Source organism: Musa acuminata, chromosome BXJ2-10 (genome assembly GCF_036884655.1).
Source record: "Musa acuminata AAA Group cultivar baxijiao chromosome BXJ2-10, Cavendish_Baxijiao_AAA, whole genome shotgun sequence".
Lineage (NCBI taxonomy): Eukaryota > Viridiplantae > Streptophyta > Magnoliopsida > Zingiberales > Musaceae > Musa > Musa acuminata.
Window position 1 is genome coordinate 32,164,354 of NC_088347.1, and position 21,794 is coordinate 32,186,147.

The window sequence follows — 21,794 nt, forward strand, 5'->3', positions numbered from 1 at the left end:
GATTTAGCATCTTGCTGGAAGTTTATGCAAGCATGCATGCATGTAATAGTCATAATAATTATTTTCTGGAAGTTTATGCATGCAAGCTCCACTCAGAATAAATACGAAAATAGAGAAAAAAACGTAAACACCCTTGCATTTGATTTCTTTATGTCATGGAAACAGCCTTTCCCTGTGGTTTGTTCGGCGACCGAGCTCAGATTAACATCGAGAAGAAGAAACACACATCCCTTTGTGCATCGATATCAGAAAAAGACGTGAAGCCTTTTGTGATCATCACATCGCACGGATCTCAGGGTTGCCGCCGGCGAAAGGAACACTCCCCGCCTTGTTTGCGTCTCCCTTCACCACCACCACGTCGGTCAGACCCATCTCCGTCTTCCTCTTCACCGCCTCTATCTGCCTCTGCGTCGACTTGTAGTACGTCGCGTACAGCATCAGCTGAGCCACCGAGAACACCACCCCGAGGCCATTGGGAATCTGAAGCAAAGGACAAGGAAATAATAGTGTCGGCATCATCTTTCCTTTGAAGGTCATTAACGACCATGCAATTTTCTGGTTTTGTTCAGAACACTGTGTATGAGACTGCTTTGACATGCCCATTAACATGATCTCGGAACCATACTAAATGCATGACATAGAGTAATGGAGTCGGTATGAATGCAGTGCGAGTTCTACTTCTACTTACGGTGATGTATGGATCGAAACGGATGAGAGCATAGGCAGTCCAGCAAACGCCGTTGAAGAAAGAAGCGAGGGAGAGGAAGAGGGGCATGTACTCCACGCTCTTGGTCTGTATCACCAACCTCTGCAACACAATTATATCAGATATTAGTTATAATGATCCGAAGAAGGGAAAGAAAAAGGACAGTCACGTCACGCCTCAACACAGGCTTATTGTTCGTATTGCATTGCTGCCACGATAAATGCTATCGAGGAAAATGAATCATCTTAAGGTTAGAGTGTGCTGAGTTGACGTACCATGACGGATAATGGAGCAGCGTACATCATGGTTCCGAAGAAGACGCAGAGGACGCCGACGATCATGGAGCGACGCTCGTGCGTGTGCGCGAGAGTGAGCACGAGGAGAGCGACGGCGGCGACGAAGGCGGTCTCGGCGAGCAGCATCAGGAGCACCTTCAGCCTCTTGCTTCCGTGAGAGTAGACGAGGAAGAGGAGCACGTAGGAGAGCTCTATGGCGAGTCCCGACCCGTTGATGGTGATCACCAGCATGCTGTGCGGGTGCACCATTGGCAGTCCATACACCACCCACATCATGCAGTTGAGCAAGGTGGCGACGTAGGGGATCGGCGAGAACTGCTCCACCGATCCCTTCTTCCATATCCTGACGAAGGTCGTCCTGTTCATGGAACAAGAAACAGCTTTGAGCCAGTGCAACCAAAGCTTAATTGTTGTTGACTCTGTAAATCCATGCTTACACTGGCGAAAGAAATAAGCCCAGCGCGATTGCATTTCCTGCCGAAGCAATAAAAGGAGAGAAACATGTCACCTTCTTACATCCCAAGAATACAAAGACACATATGAGATATGTACATATACGATATAGATGTTTGCTAACGACACAGAAGCAGAGTATTCACTGCTGGACAGATAAAAGAATCCGAGGAGCACCAACTCAACTCACCTAAGATCCCAACTCCTGTCCGAATGGCATCAGCAGAGACCATGATTGCTACACAACAGTAGCAAGCCGCTCAAGCACACAGAAGAAGGTATCCTCTGAGACAGGAGGAAGGGCTGTCTTTATAGAGGAAGAAGTCAAAGCTCAGACTCCTTTCTTATCCGAGATTTAAGCTCTGGTTGGCTGCATGACAAGAAATGGCTGCAACAGATGGAATGTAAGACATGGAAGGGTGGGGATAAGATGTGGATATGGTTACAATGGCACTGTCTTCAAGATTTTCAAAACCTTAGCTGGTGACTATCAACTCTTCCTCTCTCTCAGGCTGATTCCCATCCTATTCACCTCAGCCTCTTGCAAGTTTCACGCTCAACAAGGTCAAGATCAATTGGCATTTATGACTCGCGTCAGTGTGCGTTACAGAGACTTATCCATTGCCACAAATATCAATCACCCGAGATAATATTGCCCGATTTGCTTGCGTGGTGTTGTCTTGCATGAGCTAACTGATCTGGTCCCAGACAAGGCAGCGTCAGGTGCGTGAGCCATCCGAGGACATGCATACTGTGAAACATCTGTGAGTGAATCGAACAGGTATGGCAGGTTGCAGACCCCAACACGATATCGATGCAGCAATTACTCGAGCCACTGATGTTGGAGCTTACCACCTCTTGGATTTCGTGCCAGGTTTTGATTCCCGTGCATGAGAATATTTCATTTAATTTCACTTGTAGTTGTTAAATAGTTGAAACTTATAGTTTTATTATTCTTGTTATTATAGTCGTCCTATATGCATTATAGGGTCGTCGATCAAACCATATCCATGAATTTCTTGATTTTTTTTTCATTTGAACATCATCATCTGCAAATGCATGAGTAAAAAATTATGTTACTTAATATTTTGGAATTAAAACGTTATCTCATCAAATGTTTTAACGTAGTCGATATAAAATCGTCCGAGTAGATTATGTGACAACTAAGCAAGGAGGATAGAATCGGGGAAGCTTTGGCCAAAGCAATTCCAAGGTCGCAGTTGAGTGTCCGAGACAGCTCTTAAGTAGAAACAAGGTTAGCTCTGGACTCCTCGGGGTTCTGCGGCTAAGCTGAGGTGGGCCTTGATCTCCTCGGGGATTCTGCATAAGCGGTTAGCTCCACGGGAGATTTCCTAACCCGACCTTAGTAAAATTAATTTTTTGTAGGGTTGAAATAATAGTAGGTTCGAGTCTGATCCGTCTAAGGGACCAACTTTTATACCTAAGCAACCGATGAAGGGGGATTGACGGTTAATGAGGACTAGCCCGTACATCGTTTTATGATGCATTCATGTGGATGATCGACCCGTATGTTCCCATGTGGTTCATTCAAGTGGACAATCAATTCGTACGAACCCCTGTGGTGCATCGTTAGTGAAGGATGACTGCAGGGGTATTGCTTGCCTGTCCTAGCTACTATCGGAGATAACCGAACTATTGTCATATGCGTGAGCCAACTAGGGGGCACAGGCAAATTTAATCACTAGGGGGCTATTGCCACTAATGTCTGGCTCATACCACCTGCCTTAGGTTATAATATGTTGGGGCGGCAAGTTGCTGCCCTATCATTAGTTGCAGGAAAGGAGTGACCTAGGCACTATGTTCCATACGTTAGACCCTTCATGGTAGTTAACTAGCGGGCTGTGGTTGACATTAGCATATTTCATATCAAAACTAAATGATGAATTCAACATAAAAATCTACCATATTCGATCCCATATAGCTTAATGTTCCTTTTTGGATGTAGAAAGAGATTAAACCTCGTATGATAGTACCACACTTTTTGAACACACCACATGAGGTGTCTTCGATATATGAGTTCTTCAATTTACTTTTTTAATTGACAATAATCTTTAGTATCATAGTCATAATCTTAGTGGAACTAGTAGTATTTAGACCTATCTCATTTTGTAATTTTGATTGGATGAGGATTCATTAAGAGTATCTTCTCTTTTATTTATTGAAAATCTATAATTCTAATTATATTTAGAGTGGTTAGCTTAAACCTTAGATAAGGTAACTTTGGTGACTCCGTTACCATAGTGATCTCGAGATTAGAATTGATTGTAATCGCTCTTGGCCTCTTACATAGCTATTCATGCTTTCTCAAGACTAGTGACTCAACATTAATATATTGATTGGCTATTTGAAGTGTCTTAGGTATAGTCGCTGATGGTATTTCTATCTATGATCAAATGAGACGAGAGGACTTGAGTCTCATTATGAATGTATATATTATGAGTAATGAATGAACATTTACTATGCCTCGGATCTCATTAGTGAACAAAGCAATGGAGTCTGCAAGTATTTCTTCCTCCTCCTACCTGAGTCAGTCTGAGGAGTATTGCCGCTAAGGTTTAAGGACGTATATTCCTAAGTGAAATTTGAACTCCCTCACCGGCAAGATAGAAAGCAACATCATAAGAGTGCTCGATTCTCATGCTATACCTCTTAATATGGTTGAGATTGTATGACATATTAGGACATTTAAGATGCCATATCGTGATATATGATGAAAAATTATAATGTGCTTCATCGGATCAGCATTACCGTCAAATGCCTCCAAGTATAAGAGACAAAATCTTAGTGAAACCGATTCATCATAGAATTTTTGGGTGAATGATGAATGACCCGAGGTGAGGTTAACCAGTGGCTCTCATTTGGATTGATGGAGCTATCATTATATCCCCTCCAAATATTGGTCCATTTGTCATAATTAGATCTGCAAAGAATCCTCTGTTGAGTCCAATAATTGGGCCTTGAATTTAAGCGAGATAGATTGACAGTGGTGTGGTCTATTATATTCCATAGTTGAGGATTGGAGTGCTCTCTCGATTAGCGATTTGATAGGCCTTAGGCACTCTTGGAAAGTTGGCACCATGTTTGGTCGAGGAATCTCAATGAGTGCCAATGGCAATGGAGCCACAAACTACAAGTAAGTTGGTGGCACCAATTATTAAGTCTAACTAAGACAAAAGCTAAAAGATATTTTATATTATGTTGTTAGCATATACATTTGCTGAGTAATGTTTAAGAATACCTTGATGAGAACGAGTATGTGGTTCAAGGCCATCGTTGGGGATGAGAGACTCGAGTTGTTGAATATGTATCAAGTATCTCATCGGTGTCAATGTCGTACTAAATGTATCGGTGTGTGGAAAGGATGGTTGCTGCTCCCTTAGGTGAAAGTACTGTATATTGGAAGGAAAGCCTTTTTGCTCGAGTATTCACATTGGGAAGATCGACAAAGGGGCATTCTTATGATATTAGGTCTTCCTTTTAGTACTAAAAATATTATGAAAAAATATCGTTAACATTTTGGTTAGCTTAACGTGGTCTAGTGTCATGTGTGTAAGGCTATCTAATGTACCTCTAAGATGGAAACATTAAGCTTTAGAGGTGCCACATATACGAAGACCGAGGTCGAAAGAAGTTTCCCGATTTGGTTCATCCGATGCCCAAGTTAGTAACACAAGATGAGTTTACGTGGATGCGAGTGATAAAAAATGATCCATTTCGACTACACTAAAAATGAACTTTTATATATGATTATAGAAAGATAAAATATTTTATTAAATATTTTACAAATACCTGCGATGGACCTTTGTCCACGTGAGCTGATGGAGAATAGTCTCTATCTCTTTCCTATTTTAGTATCACGGTGTCAGATAATGATAACGATTGATTGACGTTTAAACATAATGGAGATGAAATAAATTTTAGAATAATTTTATTTAATGTAAAGGCCATGAGTATTTATTTCCATTGGATATATATTCTCATAAAACAATTATATTAAGAACAAAAATAAGGATAATGCAAATTTTATAATTAATATAAAAAAATACATACATGTATTATACGTGAGGGGTATACATAGAGATACCACAATTCTAAGTAGCATATATGCATACAAGACCCTGACACAGTTTAGGATTTAGAAGCTCCTGCGGAGAAACGTAACCACAGCCCATGGTTGAACAAAGACGGACGGAACGTTGAAAGAGATGGCGGTGGTTTAGAGTCGATTAGGGTTTAGGCGCACCAAATCCGCCGCCGTCTACGATGGCGAGATCCTCCGCCACCCGCCTCCTCTCCTCCCTCCGCCACTCGGAGAGCAACAGGTTCCGCCCGCTCGCCGTCCTCGTCCTCAATGGCGCCGCGCTGGGCAGCGGCTGGCGGGCGATGTCGACCGCGGCGCGGGCCAATGAGGAAAAGGAGCCATGGTGGAAGGAGGCAATGGATAGGGTGCGGAACATCGGGATCTCCGCCCACATCGACTCGGGGAAGACCACCCTCACCGAGCGGGTGCTCTTTTACACGGGTAGGATCCACGAGATCCATGAGGTCCGAGGGAGGGACGGAGTTGGCGCGAAGATGGATTCGATGGACTTGGAGAGGGAGAAGGGGATCACCATCCAGTCCGCAGCTACCTACTGCACTTGGAACGGATATCAGGTAGTCTTCTTCTGATTAAAATCTGTATCTCCGAGTGGAATTTGATGGTGGAACGAGTTGAATATTTACTTTTGAGCAAGTTGGTATGAACTGTCATGAAGGTCTGTTATTATTTGTTTAAATATTTTTGATTGCCCACTCCGCCATTGTCCTTTCTCTCTGTATCTCTCCTATACAATTTGATTCACGACGATACAAAAAATACTTGAAAAGGATTCTGATAAATCACTTTAAATTCCATGCAGATTAATATCATTGATACTCCAGGCCACGTGGATTTCACCATTGAAGTTGAAAGAGCTTTACGTGTTCTTGATGGTGCTATTTTGGTGCTCTGTAGTGTTGGAGGTGTACAAAGTCAATCAATCACTGTTGATCGCCAGATGAGAAGATATGAAGTTCCAAGACTTGCTTTCATCAACAAGTTAGATCGAATGGGAGCTGATCCCTGGAAGGTTCTTAATCAGGTGAAACTTTATAACATTTTAATCGCAATTGTGATTCATTATTCAAAAAATAATTAGCAAAAGAGTCTCTATTTGGCAATTTAGTAAGATCGTTTCGTGACAACATGGCGTGATAGGTAAGACAATGGAAATAGCCTTTCGTCGTGAATGTGTAATGCCACATCTGATTTAAACCCGAGCTCTAAATGGTCAGTGGATCTTTCTCTAAGAAACCATTTTTTGTTCCTTTTAACAAAGGATACTATTCTCCTATAAGCAATTTTTTTGGTCTGTCCTCTAGTCTTGTACCATTGAATGGTCTGTGTTGCCATAAGCAACCACAATCCGAAGGTGATATTAACAATCATGAAAGTTCTGCAGTTCACATATTCTTTTGTGTTACTTGTTGTTTGTAAATTGCTTTGGTTTTATGAAGTAAAATAGTCATTTTCTTAGTATGATAAATCAATGAAATTTTCTAGTGGTGGGAACTGATAACCTAGTCTGTGGGCGCAGATAACTGAAAATGTAGATTAATGACTTTATGAAAGGTTATCTTAATATATTTTGTATGAATTATAAGTGTTTCTGGAGCAGGTGAATCTCAGGTCAAATGTATTGATGAATTTTTTCCAATGATGAGTATTGTTCTTCAGTACCTGTTTCCCAATGCACTGGCTGTTAAGTTTTCCTCTTCTTCTCTAGTATGCATTCTCTACAGAGTTACTTTTGTTTTAAATACAACATTGGACATTATAAGGACAGTGATTTTCATTTATGGTAGAATTTGAACAACTTTACTTAAGTTGTAAATTGATTATGGGATGCAAGGAAAGATTTTGCAGTGGTTCTTATATTTCTTTGAAGCTGATCATACATTTAAATGTTGCATTCATATGGAAAAATATCATGTTTCAATGTTATGTTCATATTAGAAAGCTATTTTTGGAGTTTTAAGCAGTGTAATTCTGATACAAAAGTTCTTTCTAGGCAAGGTCTAAGCTTCGTCATCATAGTGCAGCGGTGCAAGTTCCAATTGGATTGGAAGAGGAGTTTCAGGGGCTTGTAGATCTTGTAGAAATGAAAGCATATTACTTCCACGGAGCCAATGGGTACACTGATATCCCAATCTTTCTCAGTTACAAATGTCTAAAATAGAAGTTTCTTGATACATGTTATTGATGGTTGTCATGCCTTTTTGACTATTCAGTGAGAAAGTCACAACAGCTGATATCCCACAAAATTTGGAGGCATTGGTTACAGAAAAGCGGCGTGAGCTTATTGAAGTTGTTTCTGAAGTAGATGATCAACTTGCTGAAGCTTTTCTGAATGATGAACCAATATCTCCTGTTGACCTCAGGGTACAACTGGAATATGTGCTTACAGCATTGTGCTATTGTTCGCTTTTTACTCCAGTTATGTTTGTTTGGGGCACAAAGCAGTAGTGAAATGGGTGGATTAAGTTTCAGCTTCGTACTTCTCTCAATTAGATGTCAAGGATACAAAATTCCTTCCCAATAGGACTTCTTGATAATGGTGGCCTGCCCACGTATGTTTGACATCTACAATAATGCTTGCTTTCTAGATTCCTATTTATGATTTGATGTTTGAGTTTGTATCCACTATGTTCTCTTTTTGCTGCTGATTTTGCTTTTCTCAATTGAACTTGACTTTGATATAGAATATGCTGACACTAGCATAAGGTTCGGCAGAGATGTTAGTGAACATCAAATGACTTGACATGGATCGGGTCAGCACTTTTACCATGGGGCTTGACCTGAGTGCTAGAAGGTTATTTTATGGCCCATACAGCTAGTAGAATGAGGATTGGTGAAAATTTATTTATCCTGCTAGAATGCAATGCAAGCCTACTTTGTGAAATGACTTTGTTTTTTTAATTGGTACATGAATAACTTTTTGACAAAATAATTATCAGTAGTAGTGGTACTGAATCTACATTTATATTTGATTATTATTTTATTTTAGTCACATTAATGTTTATTACATCATGTTACTCTGGTCAGATGGCAATTCGCAGAGCAACAGTCGCACGCAAATTTGTTCCAGTCTACATGGGAAGTGCTTTCAAGAATAAGGTTCTTGAAGACTTAACTATTAAGCTTATCGTTCTTTTGTTTCCTTTCTTTTTTTTGGGTGTTAAGTCAACCTTATGTTTGAAATTGCTTTGTTACTTCCTGGTTGGTTAATTTATATATTTCACATCAAGGAAACTTTACTTTGACCAAAATGTATAATACAAAGTGTTCAACTTACTGTTACTTCGATCAAACTAGTTTCAGTAGCTTTCAGATTTCATGCATATATGTCGAGGGGTTCAACAAAAGTAGTTCACATGTTATGTTATAAGATATAACCAAAAAAATTCCGGAGAGCATAAAGATCATCTCAGATATTGTGTTGCCCCAAAGCAAAGGCTATTATATTTAAAGTAAGTTGTTCAAATTATCAATGTTTCTAGCAGTTTGAATTTTTTAGTTTTTAATATATTATCCTAATTTATGAGTGTTCCCATTCTGCAGCATGCTCTCATGTTTTTAATGTGCCTGATCGGCATGTACCTTGCCAACCAACATGAGCTTGTTTGTGCTTAGCTTTGTACCTTGTTTACATAGACTGTCTTGGTACCAAGTCACTATGTTGGTAGTACTAGCACTTTGGTGTTATTATGGGTTAACTAGAATGGCCGTGAAGTATATTTCAGCCGGATTTTTAAAGCTTATTATCTCTTTTAAATATCTTCATGGTACAGATGAAAATACTACATAGTGAATCAAATATTGATAATCTTGTTATCTGCCTTGATAAAAGAACGTTGATGCTTTTGTTGAAATTTCAGCTACCTGAAAATACTTGCAGTTTGGACTTTGTTGCATGTTGTCAAGCCCTTCCAATTGTTATTCTTAAAGCTATTCTTCCTTAAAATTACAACAAACGTAGGTCATAACTTTCGTTGGTGAGTTCAGTTAGATTATTACTTTTAACTCCTAATGGCATCATGTGCACTGTTTGCCAAATATTGTCTTTATGAATTCATCATTAGATATCACATATTGTTCAATATGCAGCTGAGATGATCAGTAGTACTCATTTTGATTGCAATATATAGGGCGTACAACCGCTTTTAGATGGAGTTCTCAATTATTTGCCATGTCCAACTGAAGTTGAGAACTATGCCCTCGATCAAAACAAATCTGAAGAAAAGGTACTAGTTTCCTGTATTTTATTTGTAATTTTTATTTCCCAATTAATTTTAAGGAAGCAGTAACTTTTTCTTCTGGATTATGTTACAGATTTTGTTGCCTGGAACTCCAGCAGGGCCACTTGTTGCCTTGGCTTTCAAACTGGAAGAAGGACGTTTTGGTCAGCTGACATATCTAAGGTAATTCTCATTTCTGGTTTAAGACAGTTCTACTTCAGCTACTTTTATTTGTATTTTTTATAAGCATAGCTTCTAGAAAATTAATGAAATAAATTTACTAATTCAGCTCACTTGTTTTGGCAGAATCTATGAAGGTGTTATTCGAAAAGGTGACTTTATTATCAATGTAAACACCGGGAAGAAGATTAAAGTGAGATTTGATTATCATTTTTACTGCTATATGTTTCCAGTTATCAGTACTTGATTCCTTGGGTTTTAATGCAGCCAGTTATCAGTATTTGTTCTTTGATATTCTTTTTCTGGTTTCTTTTTTCCTATTCTTGGTCGTTTTTCTTCAAATAAGATTACTATAATTACGTTGTTGTATGAGAATAATAGTGTAAACTTCCTTCAGTAATCAGTTCTTGGTATGCATGCCTATTCTTTGTTGGCTAGGGAACAACATGATTTGTACTAATGACTCTATCTAGTAGTGCTATTCGTGCTTATTTTGCTATTAAAACTCTTCATCATATGGACCAATACTAGACCTTCTGAGAAGTTGCATAAAGTTGTTGCATGTTCGTTTAATAATTTACTTTACGGATGTTGTATACTGACTTAAGTTTCATTGCCAAGTTTCTCTAAGGTTGAGAAATTTTTGCTTGTGTTCCTGCAAAAATGTGTGATGGTGTGTGCTAATATTGTTTCAATCTTGAATTTGATTGGTAGTGCAGTTAGTCATATTCTTCAGGTAGTTAAGTTTGTCCAATAAAACCTTCTGGCTGAAGTAGTAAGTCTAGTTCCTGAACTCTATGATGCATCTGTAGTTGTCCCCATATGCATATGGTGTAGTTCTGCTAGTTGGCACTTGGCAGTATGACAAGTCTTCATCTGGGACTTTTATGCAAATATTTGCCTTCTACTACGTTGTTGTCTTTCTGATTTAAACATTAATTTGAGGTTTTTTGTTATTCAGGTTCCTCGTTTGGTTAGGCTGCATTCTGACGAGATGGAGGTTGGTTGACATGTTCAATTCTATAATGTTGTCCATATAGCTGATTAAATTTGGGTTCTGATGTTTGCATTCCTGATATATAAAACTGCAACTTTATCTTGTACTGGTGTATATCATACTAAATAGATTCTTCAATGCTTTCAGGCTTAAAGCTAGTGTTTGTTCTTTGTTCTACAGGATATTCAAGAAGCCCATGCTGGGCAGATTGTCGCAGTCTTTGGTGTGGATTGTGCATCAGGTAAGCTTTTTATTTGATTGCTTTGTTTTTATGTTTTGAATGACCTTCTAATGCTTTTTGTTGAGCTTGAAATAATGTTTTTGCATTTTCCCTCAGGTGATACCTTTACAGATGGTTCAGTTAGATATACAATGACATCTATGAGTGTTCCTGAACCAGTGATGTCTTTGGCGGTTTCACCTGTATCTAAAGATTCTGGTGGACAAGTAATTATGTGAATGTTTTTTATTTAACTATATTATTCTTTAAGTTAAAATACTAACGTTTCTATTCCTCTAGTTTTCAAAAGCTCTAAATCGATTTCAGAAAGAGGATCCAACGTTTCGTGTTGGATTGGATGTTGAAAGTGGTCAGGTCAGTTTAACTTTTATATCGTTGTTTCTTTAGAGTTGCAAATTTAGAAAATTGTCATCATTTGTTACAGACAATTATATCTGGAATGGGAGAGTTGCATTTGGACATTTATGTTGAGCGCATACGAAGAGAGTACAAAGTGAGTTTTTCTTTCTAACATTGAGTGCTATTATGTACATTGTAGATCATTCTACTACACTCCAATTAACTTTCATGTGTTGTGATAAAGATCACCTTAACATTCTTTGTTGACCAGTGAATATAAACTTTTTTCAGTATTTTAAATGCTTGTATTTTCTTGTAACAAAATTTCTTAACTAAGTTTGCTTGTATGTGAATATGAAGGTCGATGCAAAAGTTGGAAAGCCTCGGGTTAATTTTAGGGAGACAATTACACAACGCGCTGAGTTTGATTATCTTCATAAGAAGCAAAGTGGAGGTCAAGGTCAATATGGACGTGTTTGTGGGTAAGCATAAATATGATATGTTAATATTAATTTTTCTTTTTCTTAATTTTTGACATTTTTTATGCATATATGAAAACAAGTAATCCTAGATACATGAATCGTGTGATACTTATCCTATCAAAAGCTTATTCTAACACTTCAAATGATTCAACATAATTGTCGAGTCATGATGGACCTAAGAGACGTTTGTTATTAATTATTTTCTTTTTCTTAATTTTTGAAATTGTAGATGCATATATGAAAACAAGTATTCCTCTATCTTCATGAATCATGTGTTACCTATCCAATTAAAAGTTTATTCTAACACTTCAAAATGATTAGTTGCAACATAAATGTCAAGTCATGGATGGACCTAAGAGACATTCGTCTGCAAGTTCGTAGTTGTCTCACTGGATGCTTCATTAGAAACTAAAGGACCCCATTTTAGTTAATTATGATTTACTATGTTACGGTTTTGTTTTCATTTTTTATTTACTATGCCTGCTGTGAATTGTGGAACCCAAAATTTCAAACCAGTGCAGGTTTTTAGTTAAGTTCAATTCATATTGGTTCCATTTTACTTTAAGTCACTCTGTTATCTGATTCTTAGATTATATTTTTTTCAAAAGAGTATTTTGGTTCAATTTTGTTTTTCAGTGGATGAACAGAAGGAGGAATGTTGTGTGACAATTCAAGAGAGCACACTAGCTCAATTATGTGAAGTTTAATAATAAAAAGTAATAATCTGGTTCAGAGCTCAATTTATAAATAACAAAATCTACTGAAAACTTGAAGCCATGAAGACTGAGGTTGGAGGGTAAGTAATCACAGCCATCAGATCGTGTGGCTATATAACCAGATTGGAGGGTGCTTGTTGTCAAGGAGAGGTTGTAATGCGACTTGATCTGTTTCCCCATGTGAGTTTAAGATTCAAGCCTTAAGATTGATGACTTGCATTCGGAGGTTTGCCATCATAATTATTTGAGAAACCTAATAATAAGAAAATGTAATAAGAGTTTTGAAATATAGGAGATTGTTTTTCATCTTCCGAGGCTAAGAAAATTGATGAGTTACAAGTTGGTAGAACTTGCATGAAATATTTTGAGGGAAACATCTTTGGTTTCTTAGTTTTCACATGTTGTGGAAATGATGATCCATGTGGTATTATTGGGTCAGACATCATGGAAACCAAGGATAGAAGTGGATGGGGCATGAGGCCCTTTGGTTTAGATTTTCACAAGGTCTTTTTATGTTACATTAATGGGGTACAAGTTGGTATTCTTAGTTTTCACAAGGTCTTTTTATGTTACATTTATGGTCCTGAAAAATAAAAGAGCCTAATAGGTCCATTCTGGTTCAGTTTTTCAGTTTCTTTGGCTAATCACCAAGACCTACTGAAATGTTGGTGACTAATGTGATTGATAATATTTGGAAAAAAAAACCTCCGTGCCGAAATTTTTATCTTAATACAGTATCTTGACCTCTGATTCCTGTTTTTGTATATCAGTTGACATGTAAAATATCATTTATGGCTTTCATCTGATCAGTAGCTTTCTTAATCTCTCCATCTTTTTTTTTTTTACTTCGAGCAGATATATTGAACCTCTACCATTGGGTTCTCCTACGAAGTTTGAATTTGACAATCATATCATTGGGCAAGCAATACCTTCAAACTTCATCCCTGCTATTGAGAAAGGGTTCACAGAAGCTAGCAACTCGTGGGTAACACGTGATTTTCTTTTCTGTTAATTTCTTCAGAATGATATGTTAATCATGAATATATTATTGCCCAGGGGTTCATTGATCGGGCATCCTGTTGAAAATGTTCGAATAGTACTGACAGATGGAGCCTCGCATGCTGTTGATTCCAGTGAGCTTGCATTTAAGCTAGCAGCGATCTATGCATTTAGAAAGGTTGATTATTCTTGCTGTTGCGCCCTCTTCCCTTCTAAATTTCACAAAATCCAAAGTGTTATAGTTTGCTGTAATGAAGAAGAACTTGAGATAGTCATGCCGTTTTCTTTATGGGAAAAATGATACTAGATATCTGACTTTATATTTCTTGAATAGTGTTATTCTGCAGCAAACCCTGTCATTTTAGAACCTGTGATGAAAGTGGAATTGAAAGTGCCAACAGAATTCCAGGGCACTGTAACTGGTGATATTAACAAGTGAGTATTCCATCATCCAGTGTGTTCTAATTGGTTATTGTATATCTGAACCTTTATGAATAGTTTGTGGACCATAACTTCATATGAATGACAGGAGGAAAGGTATCATTGTTGGTAATGATCAGGATGGTGATGATACTGTGGTTGTTGCTCATGTATGTAAACTCTATCTATTTCTCAACTAAATTATCTGCTAGCATGTAAAAATTAAACATGATGCATCCTGAAACATATTGAGCCCTGGATTATATTGTTGGGTTTTTTGGCTTATTTAACTGTCTCCTTAATATGTGAGTTTGTTTGGGGGTATACTTTTAAGATTATTTGAGACAATTTTGAAAGTATAAAGAGGCTTTAGTGTCCTGGTCAGATTCAGTATGTGATCGGAAGAGGTGTCCTTGGTTGAATCTGGTTTAGTCTGGGGCTCTTTAAGGCACTTTCCACAACCTGAATGCCAAGAATCTTGATATATTATGCATGTTCTCTGTGGCCTGAGTTTGCCATGGTAGCTCGCATTGTCGCCTTGAAATTTTATGTAGTTAGAAGATTTGTGATGCTATAATGGCTTCAGTGGATGTCATTATCTTTCTTTAACATGGTTTCTAGATAAAAAAAATCTTATTAAGCTTTGGCTAAGATTCATTTGAGTTTTTCTTTAAGGTTATCCTGCCGAGTATTTTCGGCCATTATAAAGATCTTTTAGAAGCCTAGCTCTTATATCGTATCTTCTTTGTGGGACCTGTTTCTAACAGTACTATTCTTTGTACCACTTGTATGAACATCACTAGTCGTGGCTGATGAAAGAACCTTTTTCTTTGAAGGTCCCTCTAAACAATATGTTCGGATATTCTACAGCCCTTCGCTCCATGACACAGGTAAGCATTCGTTTTCCTGCATTATTTCTGAAGAATACCGTCAGGAGTTGGCAATGCTTATGATTGTATTACACATCATTGTCCGATAGGGTAAAGGCGAATTCACTATGGAATACATGGAGCACTCACCTGTTTCCCAAGATGTACAGAAGCAACTCATAAATGCACACGGTGCCAACAAGGGTTCGGAATAGAGGCTTTTTTTGCTTTGCGCAAGATACATGTCACCAGTTTTCTACCACGAGTAGACTCCATCGATGATGCCTGCCTGGGTTCGCATCAAGAGCTGCATGTGACATTTATTTACACATTCTTTTGCCGGGAGTAAAAATATAAATTTTGTAGGTGATCCCACTGAAAACAGTATAGATGCCTGGGTACTTACCCATAATATTTATCCAATAATTGGGAAATTACGTTTTATCCGTATCTCCCAAATCTGTAACTTGACATACAAGCTCTCAATTAGATTCTGCAATGACTACTTGTTACTACAGGAAAGGAGGAAGTCTACTGATGTAACGGTGTCGCTCATGTTCCGTTTATGTTCGTTCTGTTGTGTTAGTAGTACATAGTGGTGTCTGGTGCGTAGTTGTCTGCTTGCAGTTCGATTTTCTTCCCATGGCTTTGATACGGTGTCATGGAGATACACGACGAGGAGGATGACTGACAGAGGGAGATCCATCCTACAACGTAGAAATGGCATGGAGATCATCCGGAGGAGTCGAAGCCAAGTATCTGGCGGTAGAGCCGCCTCTCATTCGCCGAAATGCGCTTCGATCTGGTTAGAGCAAGTTGAACACTACATATATTTGAGCGGGCCGAACTTTATACATCGATATATATATATATAGAGAGAGAGAGAGAGACGGGAAACTTGAGTCGGGGAAGAGGGAGAGAAGGTTGCACGGTGCCCGGCAACTGTTACGCGGTTGAGTGTAACAGGCCGTTGTGCAGGCGACAAGACGTAACTCACACGCATTCCTCCTCTCTATCTCCCTCTGCGTCAACCGAAGCCACGTGTACCACGGGAGCGCCTGCGAGGGTCGCTTCCCATGGGACCCACCCGCCGCCCTCGCAGGTTTGCGTGGCGTTCGCACAAATCCATCCATCCACCCACACAGCTCTCGGAGTTCAATTCCATATTACACGAAGTTTAAGATAGAAGACAGCAACACCAAGAGTACGTACGACGTCATATATAGTAGCAGTGGTCACAGTGAGACCGAAGAGGTCGGTCTAGAAAGTCCAGAGGCAGTCGAGCTCCGTGGAACCCACGGGCATGGGATGGGCCCTTACCACAGCAGCTGCAGCCTCGGCCTTACGATCCAGATCCGACGGCCAGCCTGCCCCCTCGCTCCGAGTGCCGATCCCTGCGTCGACAACTACCGCCGGCGACGGACCGGCGTACACCGGCTGCGCAGCCATTCCGGACAGGAAGAACGGCAGCTGGAGATTCTCGTGGAGCGAACGTAGGCACGGGAAGGCGCCGGTTGGACCGAAGATGGCTGGGCCTTGTGGTGGCGGCGGAATGTGGAGGCCGAGGCCGGTGGCGGCAGCGGCGGCAGTGGAGAAGCAGGGCACGGGCTCCCTATCCGTGCTGTCGTAGGAGCAGCTCTCTCGGTCGGGGGCCTTAAGACCTGCCGAGAATGGCAGCGGGGTCGGCTCGAGGAGCGGCGGGAGGGTGGAAGAGGACGTTGAACCACACCCTCCGCCGCCGCCGGTGTTGCCGGAGTTCGAGAAGTGGGATCCGGCGAGGGCGAGACGGGTCTTCTTGCCGCTTCCGCCGCCGCCGCACTTCTGGAAAACCCGGGACACCACCCACTCGTCCTACGTGCATGGTTACATACTCGGTATCATTATTCCACTTGACATGTCTACAGGAGGAGACGTGACACAAAGCAAATGCAAATCTGTTCCGACCGAAGAAGTTTCACATGACTTTGATCTCGATCGAATCATATGATCATGTCAAATGAACTCTTCATTCGAACAACGATAAGAGCAGGTTTGAGCATAAGATGACAAGTACGTGCATGGAGTAGTTGAGCTACCTTGGAGGACCTCGATAAGAAGTGGTAGGCAAACTTCCCTTCCAGCCTATACTCATGCATCACCCAGTTGCTCTTCTCCCCCTTGGGAGCCCTGCCCTTGTAGAACACCAACGTCTTCTTCATCCCCACCAGCGACATAGTCTTGGAGCTGTAGATCTCCCTGTCCTTTCCAGTTGCCTTCCAGTAGCCGGCATCCGTCGCCCTGTTGGTTCGCAGCCCGGTGGGGTACTTGCGGTCCCGAAGGCTGAAGAAGTACCATTCCTTCTCCCCCATCTTAGCCTTTTCTGCATCGAATCAAGTGGAACCAACACTTAAGAGGTGGAGGAACGGAGAACAACAACACTCTCAAGGGAACGTGACACGAGTGCCAGCAACCTGGAAGCTCCCAAGGTTCGCACTTGTTCAAGTCGATCTCGGCGATGGCCCGGCCGGTGAAGCTGCTGTCGAGGACCTTCTTGAGGAGATAGTACGTGATGAGCTCCTCGTCGGTGGGATGGAAACGAAAGCCTGGCGGGAGCTGGGCTTCGTTGTTGTCGAAGTGGCGGCCATAGATCTCCATTGATCCCCGGACAACGCAGAACCAGAGAGCTGGAATCCGAACGAAAAGAGTAGAGGAAGATGAGCAGGAACATAAGATGGTCGCAGGAAGCCACAAGATAAAACAGGGAAAGCATTAAAGCCATTACTACTATTACTACTACTATCAAGAAAGCTCCAAAGAACAAACATGTAGGAGCTGTATGTTGCTTTCATGAAACCAGTAAAGAGAACAGAAGCATCACCAGTAGCAGGTTCAACAGGGCTAGCAAACAAAGCCGGGCCTCCTCCGAAGAGAGGCAGGAGGGGAAAGAACAGAAGCGCAAGACGCGGATGAGCTTGTTGTGCGCAGTGGCCTCCTCTTGTCCTCGGCTTATAAGGGGGAGGGATCGAGCGCTGTGATTTAATTGGGATTCGACGAATCAAAGGGTGTCAGTGGACGGGGCTAAGTAGGGGGGGGTGTGCAATAGCCTTGCATGATATCCCTGTGCAGCTCTCCCTCCAACGAAGTCCAAACCAACCCAAGGAGGGGGCCTCTCTCTCTCTCTCTCTCTCTCTCTCTCTCTCTCTCACTGCTCTGCTCTGTTCTGTTCCTGCTCTGCTCTGCGGCAATAGCCCTTATGATATCGCATTGAGCTCAGCTGGGGGAGCTGTGAGGTGCGAGGAAGGAATGCGTGCGTGCGTGAGAAATTGTGCAGGTATTTTCTCTGTCAGTGAAGAAAGCGAGAGGGGAAAGGAAGGGGGAACAGAAAGTGGTCTCAAAAGAGAATAGAGAAACCAAGGGAGGGAGGGAGGGAGTGAGACAGAGAGAGGACTGGGGATATGAGGTGATCTCCCATCAGATAAAGCTGCTCCAAAATCTCAATCCGTCAGAGCGGAGGAACAGTACCAGATTAAATAAATCATGAGACAGATTCCATCACATCACCACCTCTTTTCACTCTCTCTCTCTCTCTCTCCTCTCTTTTTCTGGGGCTCTCTTTTGCCCTCCTGTTTGTTCCGTAGCAGGAGGTAAAAAAAGGACTGTGTACAGAATGGCTACTGATCTCTTTTCTAACATAGGAAGCTCATGATCTCGCATGCAATCCATGAGTACGTCAGAGGAGCCTTCGTTCATTGCCTCTCAATAATTGTTTTGATCAAAATGATCCATCTGCTGACGCTCCAATCCCCACCACAATCTTTGCCATGAACATGAAACCTCACTCCCTCCCCACCACACAATGTGCCACCGATTGCTCCCCGTTTCCATGGAAAACCAACTCCTGTCTCTGAGAGAGAGAGAGAGAGATAGAGAGAGAGAGATATGGAGATCGAATCGGGGATAAAAGGAGAGGCGATTTTTCTCGGCTTTTGCTGCCGCGACATCATTTCTTGCCTTTGCGCTGCGTGCATGCATACATCGATCCGTCCATTCACCGCAATCATGACATTGACGGTGATGAGAATGGCGAGATCTTGACATGTCGAGAGCTCGGAGTTTTAGACGGATGACGCGAGGGGATCCGCCGGCTTTAACATCAAATCAACATCGCTCTCTCCATCTAATCTCCAACGCATTATGTGTTTGTCTCTATCCGGCCCTCCTCTATATTTCTCCCATCTTCCATTAATCCTTTTTCTCTCTTCCTCTCGTTATTACCTGCCTTTTTAAACTATTTGTGACTAATTACGATTAATTAAACAACATAAATATTATTTATGGATGGATTGATGTGAGAGAGAGAGAGAGATGGGGATGAGGAATGGATTACGTAAACACGCCGACTTCTCATTCACTGCGTGGCTTGGGGTTCATTAATGCGAGGAGCAGCTCTACTCACACTCGCACTGTCACTCGCCTCCTCGGAGCTCAACCGGCCTCCTCGATCAAGGAAGGCCATGCCCTGAGCCTTGAGGTGCATGCGACGGACCTTCGGGAACCAGGAATGCATTGGTTATGGAGGTTGGTGGACTTAATGAACCCTCGGAGAATGGACACAGCAGCAGCAGCAGCAGGCTCTCTGCGTCGTCGAAGCGGTAGCACTACTGTGTGTGGGTTCAGACTTCGCAAACTTGGTTGCAGAGACTTACTGCATGCTCTACTACTTATCATCTTCCCATAAATTAGAAGGTGTGTGTGTGTGACTCGGGGAGTGTGATGATGAAATCATTGGCTAAAAATCGACAACAGTTCGGTTCACATGAATCTTTGCGATTTGATATGATGTGATTTCTTGACTTGTCTTGTCCCATGTACATCCCCAACCAACACCCCGTTCCATCACTTACCTTCTCTTGTCTCTTCTCCTTCTTCTTCCTGGCGATGACGATTACAATAATTTTCTTCTTGTCGATGGCTACGGAGGTCGTCGAGTCGCGTTGGAGAGGATGGGAGATGAGCCCGTAGGCGACCGGAATTCTTCAGGACAAACGCGGTCAGCACTAAAAGAATCAAGAGTTGGACGAAAGATACAGCACTGCTGGCGCTTGCAATGGCCACAACAGATCGAGTGAGAGGCCGAAGCAGAGAGAGCTCCTTCTTCTTCTTCCCTCCTCTCCGGACCTAATAGGGTTTCTCTTTGACGAACTCTTACCTTTTGTTTGTACCCTATATTCATCATGTACAGAGACTCTGGGAAGTGTTCTGAAACAGATTTGCTCACTGATTCCAACTCTTAGACCAGCACAAGAATGATTTCTCTTTTAACACTCTTCAGGCCATTGTTCTGACGGATTAAGGTTTGAGCATTCTTGCGTGGTTGTAACCCATCTTATTCCGATATTATTATTTGATGCTCCAAATATTATTCTTCCGGAAATAATAATTGTTGACTGCATAAAGTTCGAGATGGATGATCGAAATGATAAAACCCGTCCATCTAATGATCATATGAATTGGACGATCGAAATGCTAGAAAGATGAGAAATGTATCTTTGAGATTCGTTTTATTATAAGATTAAAATAAGCTAAAGTTAATTTCGATCATTAAAGCGTTTGTAGTCCGACGTTAAGGATAATTGCCTTCCAAGCAATAAACCCGGGTTCGACTCCCGGCAAATGCATATATATGTGTATATTTTTGTTCCCAAGTCAACTTAGAACTCGACACGCATTGCTGGTCCGCACTCAATTAGTCTCTCACCTGAGCACGCAAACAATTCTTTAACCAGATAACGACCAACTGTGAATCCATTGACTTTGAACACCAACAGAAGAAGTAGGAGAAGTCAACGAAACCCGGCAACATATATCATCAGATGGCGGAGACCGGAGAGCCGATGCCGTGGCGAGCGCTCGGAAAAGCAACGCACACTGTGCTGGCGATAAATCCGATCACTGCAGGAAGGGCCTCGAGCAACTTCTTACTGTTCTCACTACCTATGTGGTAGAAGCAGGACGCCACGTTCTTGTCCGACAGGGCTACCGCCGCAAACACCAACAGCGTCACCGAAGCATGCATGAAGTCGATGAGCTTTAGCCTGTACTTGGCGGCAAGCTCCGGCGAGGGCGGCTTCAGGGAGTCGATGACCCACAGGCCCTTGATGGTGGCGACACCGTAGCGCACCCGGCCGGTGGTCTCGTCGCGGAAGCTGTCGGTGAAGCTTAAGATGAAGCAGGAGAGGCCGAAGAGTGCCACCAGGCATGCGGTCATGACCTGGTTGGCTTTGATGCAGTGGCCGGCGTCGGCGAGGATGGGGGAGAGGACTTGGAAAGCGAGCACGGTGCCGGTGGGGAGGCACTTGGCGAGGTTGGCGGCGCTCTCGTACGTCTGCCCCGGGAGCTTCTGCAACGATGTCATCTGCCCTTCAGCCGATGATGAAGATCCACGAGGAGTGAGGAGGGGCTGCTGCTGCTTCTCCTGATCCTCTTCCCTCATAATAGACGCCATTTCGTGGACGGACGGCTCGTTCTGCTCCGAAGCTCTCGACCCCTCAGTGACGATGAATGGCTCGTCGAAGGTGGAAGATGAGCAGCTATATGAAGGTGAAGATGGGAATTACTTGCAAGGTTGTACGACTACAAAGGCGGCGTGTGTAACTGTCTCACGGATTTGACTCTTCCAACTAAGATCAGAACAGAGCTTGGAATGGTCATCGTCTGAGACAATCGTGTTCCTCAAGGTGTTCGATAAAAATCCTTTCCTCTCTCTCTTCCATCTTC

General features: G+C 41.8%; 4 protein-coding genes across 4 annotated transcripts; 1 reads left to right on the forward strand and 3 right to left on the reverse strand.

Moving 5' to 3' along the window:
* Positions 1–153: 153 nt before the first annotated feature.
* On the reverse strand, positions 154–1,688 carry LOC103969854 (bidirectional sugar transporter SWEET4-like). The gene is made up of 5 exons (XM_009383494.3): positions 1,646–1,688; positions 1,440–1,476; positions 982–1,360; positions 689–808; positions 154–480 (listed from the first exon to the last, which is right to left on the reverse strand). Exons 1-5 carry the CDS (start codon positions 1,686–1,688, stop codon positions 277–279), a joined length of 783 nt encoding a protein of 260 aa, XP_009381769.1. The 3' UTR covers positions 154–276.
* A 3,979-nt stretch (positions 1,689–5,667) lies between these two features.
* On the forward strand, positions 5,668–15,560 carry LOC135625213 (elongation factor G, mitochondrial). The gene is made up of 20 exons (XM_065129659.1): positions 5,668–6,132; positions 6,378–6,599; positions 7,569–7,690; positions 7,789–7,939; positions 8,603–8,674; positions 9,706–9,801; positions 9,890–9,978; positions 10,102–10,168; positions 10,937–10,975; positions 11,153–11,213; positions 11,310–11,419; positions 11,493–11,567; positions 11,638–11,706; positions 11,913–12,034; positions 13,606–13,731; positions 13,807–13,927; positions 14,084–14,184; positions 14,279–14,339; positions 15,006–15,059; positions 15,149–15,560. Exons 1-20 carry the CDS (start codon positions 5,740–5,742, stop codon positions 15,251–15,253), a joined length of 2,256 nt encoding a protein of 751 aa, XP_064985731.1. The 5' UTR covers positions 5,668–5,739; the 3' UTR covers positions 15,254–15,560.
* Positions 15,561–16,213: 653 nt separating this feature from the next.
* Positions 16,214–18,116, reverse strand: LOC103968947 (protein CUP-SHAPED COTYLEDON 2). The gene is made up of 4 exons (XM_009382316.3): positions 17,896–18,116; positions 17,489–17,701; positions 17,114–17,397; positions 16,214–16,889 (listed from the first exon to the last, which is right to left on the reverse strand). Exons 2-4 carry the CDS (start codon positions 17,670–17,672, stop codon positions 16,299–16,301), a joined length of 1,059 nt encoding a protein of 352 aa, XP_009380591.2. The 5' UTR covers positions 17,673–17,701; positions 17,896–18,116; the 3' UTR covers positions 16,214–16,298.
* A 2,688-nt stretch (positions 18,117–20,804) lies between these two features.
* On the reverse strand, positions 20,805–21,722 carry LOC103968948 (protein DMP6-like). Its single transcript, XM_009382318.3, has one exon. It carries the CDS (start codon positions 21,520–21,522, stop codon positions 20,887–20,889), a length of 636 nt encoding a protein of 211 aa, XP_009380593.2. The 5' UTR covers positions 21,523–21,722; the 3' UTR covers positions 20,805–20,886.
* Between the last annotated feature and the right edge of the window lie 72 nt (positions 21,723–21,794).

Bases quoted from the DNA above. Each gene is read 5' to 3' on its own strand.
- LOC103968947 (XM_009382316.3), bottom strand. From the start codon at position 17,672: ATGGAGATCTATGGCCGCCACTTCGACAACAACGAAGCCCAGCTCCCG. The intron at 17,398-17,488 runs GTTGCTGGCACT...GATTCGATGCAG, and splicing joins CGAACCTTGGGAGCTTCCAG to AAAAGGCTAAGATGGGGGAG. The intron at 16,890-17,113 runs GTAGCTCAACTA...CCATGCACGTAG, and splicing joins TCTTATCGAGGTCCTCCAAG to GACGAGTGGGTGGTGTCCCG.
- LOC103968948 (XM_009382318.3), bottom strand. From the start codon at position 21,522: ATGGCGTCTATTATGAGGGAAGAGGATCAGGAGAAGCAGCAGCAGCCC.
- LOC135625213 (XM_065129659.1), top strand. From the start codon at position 5,740: ATGGCGAGATCCTCCGCCACCCGCCTCCTCTCCTCCCTCCGCCACTCG. The intron at 10,169-10,936 runs GTGAGATTTGAT...TTTGTTATTCAG, and splicing joins ACACCGGGAAGAAGATTAAA to GTTCCTCGTTTGGTTAGGCT. The intron at 14,185-14,278 runs GTGAGTATTCCA...TATGAATGACAG, and splicing joins GTAACTGGTGATATTAACAA to GAGGAAAGGTATCATTGTTG.
- LOC103969854 (XM_009383494.3), bottom strand. From the start codon at position 1,688: ATGGTCTCTGCTGATGCCATTCGGACAGGAGTTGGGATCTTAG. The intron at 1,477-1,645 runs GTGAGTTGAGTT...TTGCTTCGGCAG, and splicing joins GACAGGAGTTGGGATCTTAG to GAAATGCAATCGCGCTGGGC. The intron at 1,361-1,439 runs GTAAGCATGGAT...TTCCATGAACAG, and splicing joins GGCTTATTTCTTTCGCCAGT to GACGACCTTCGTCAGGATAT.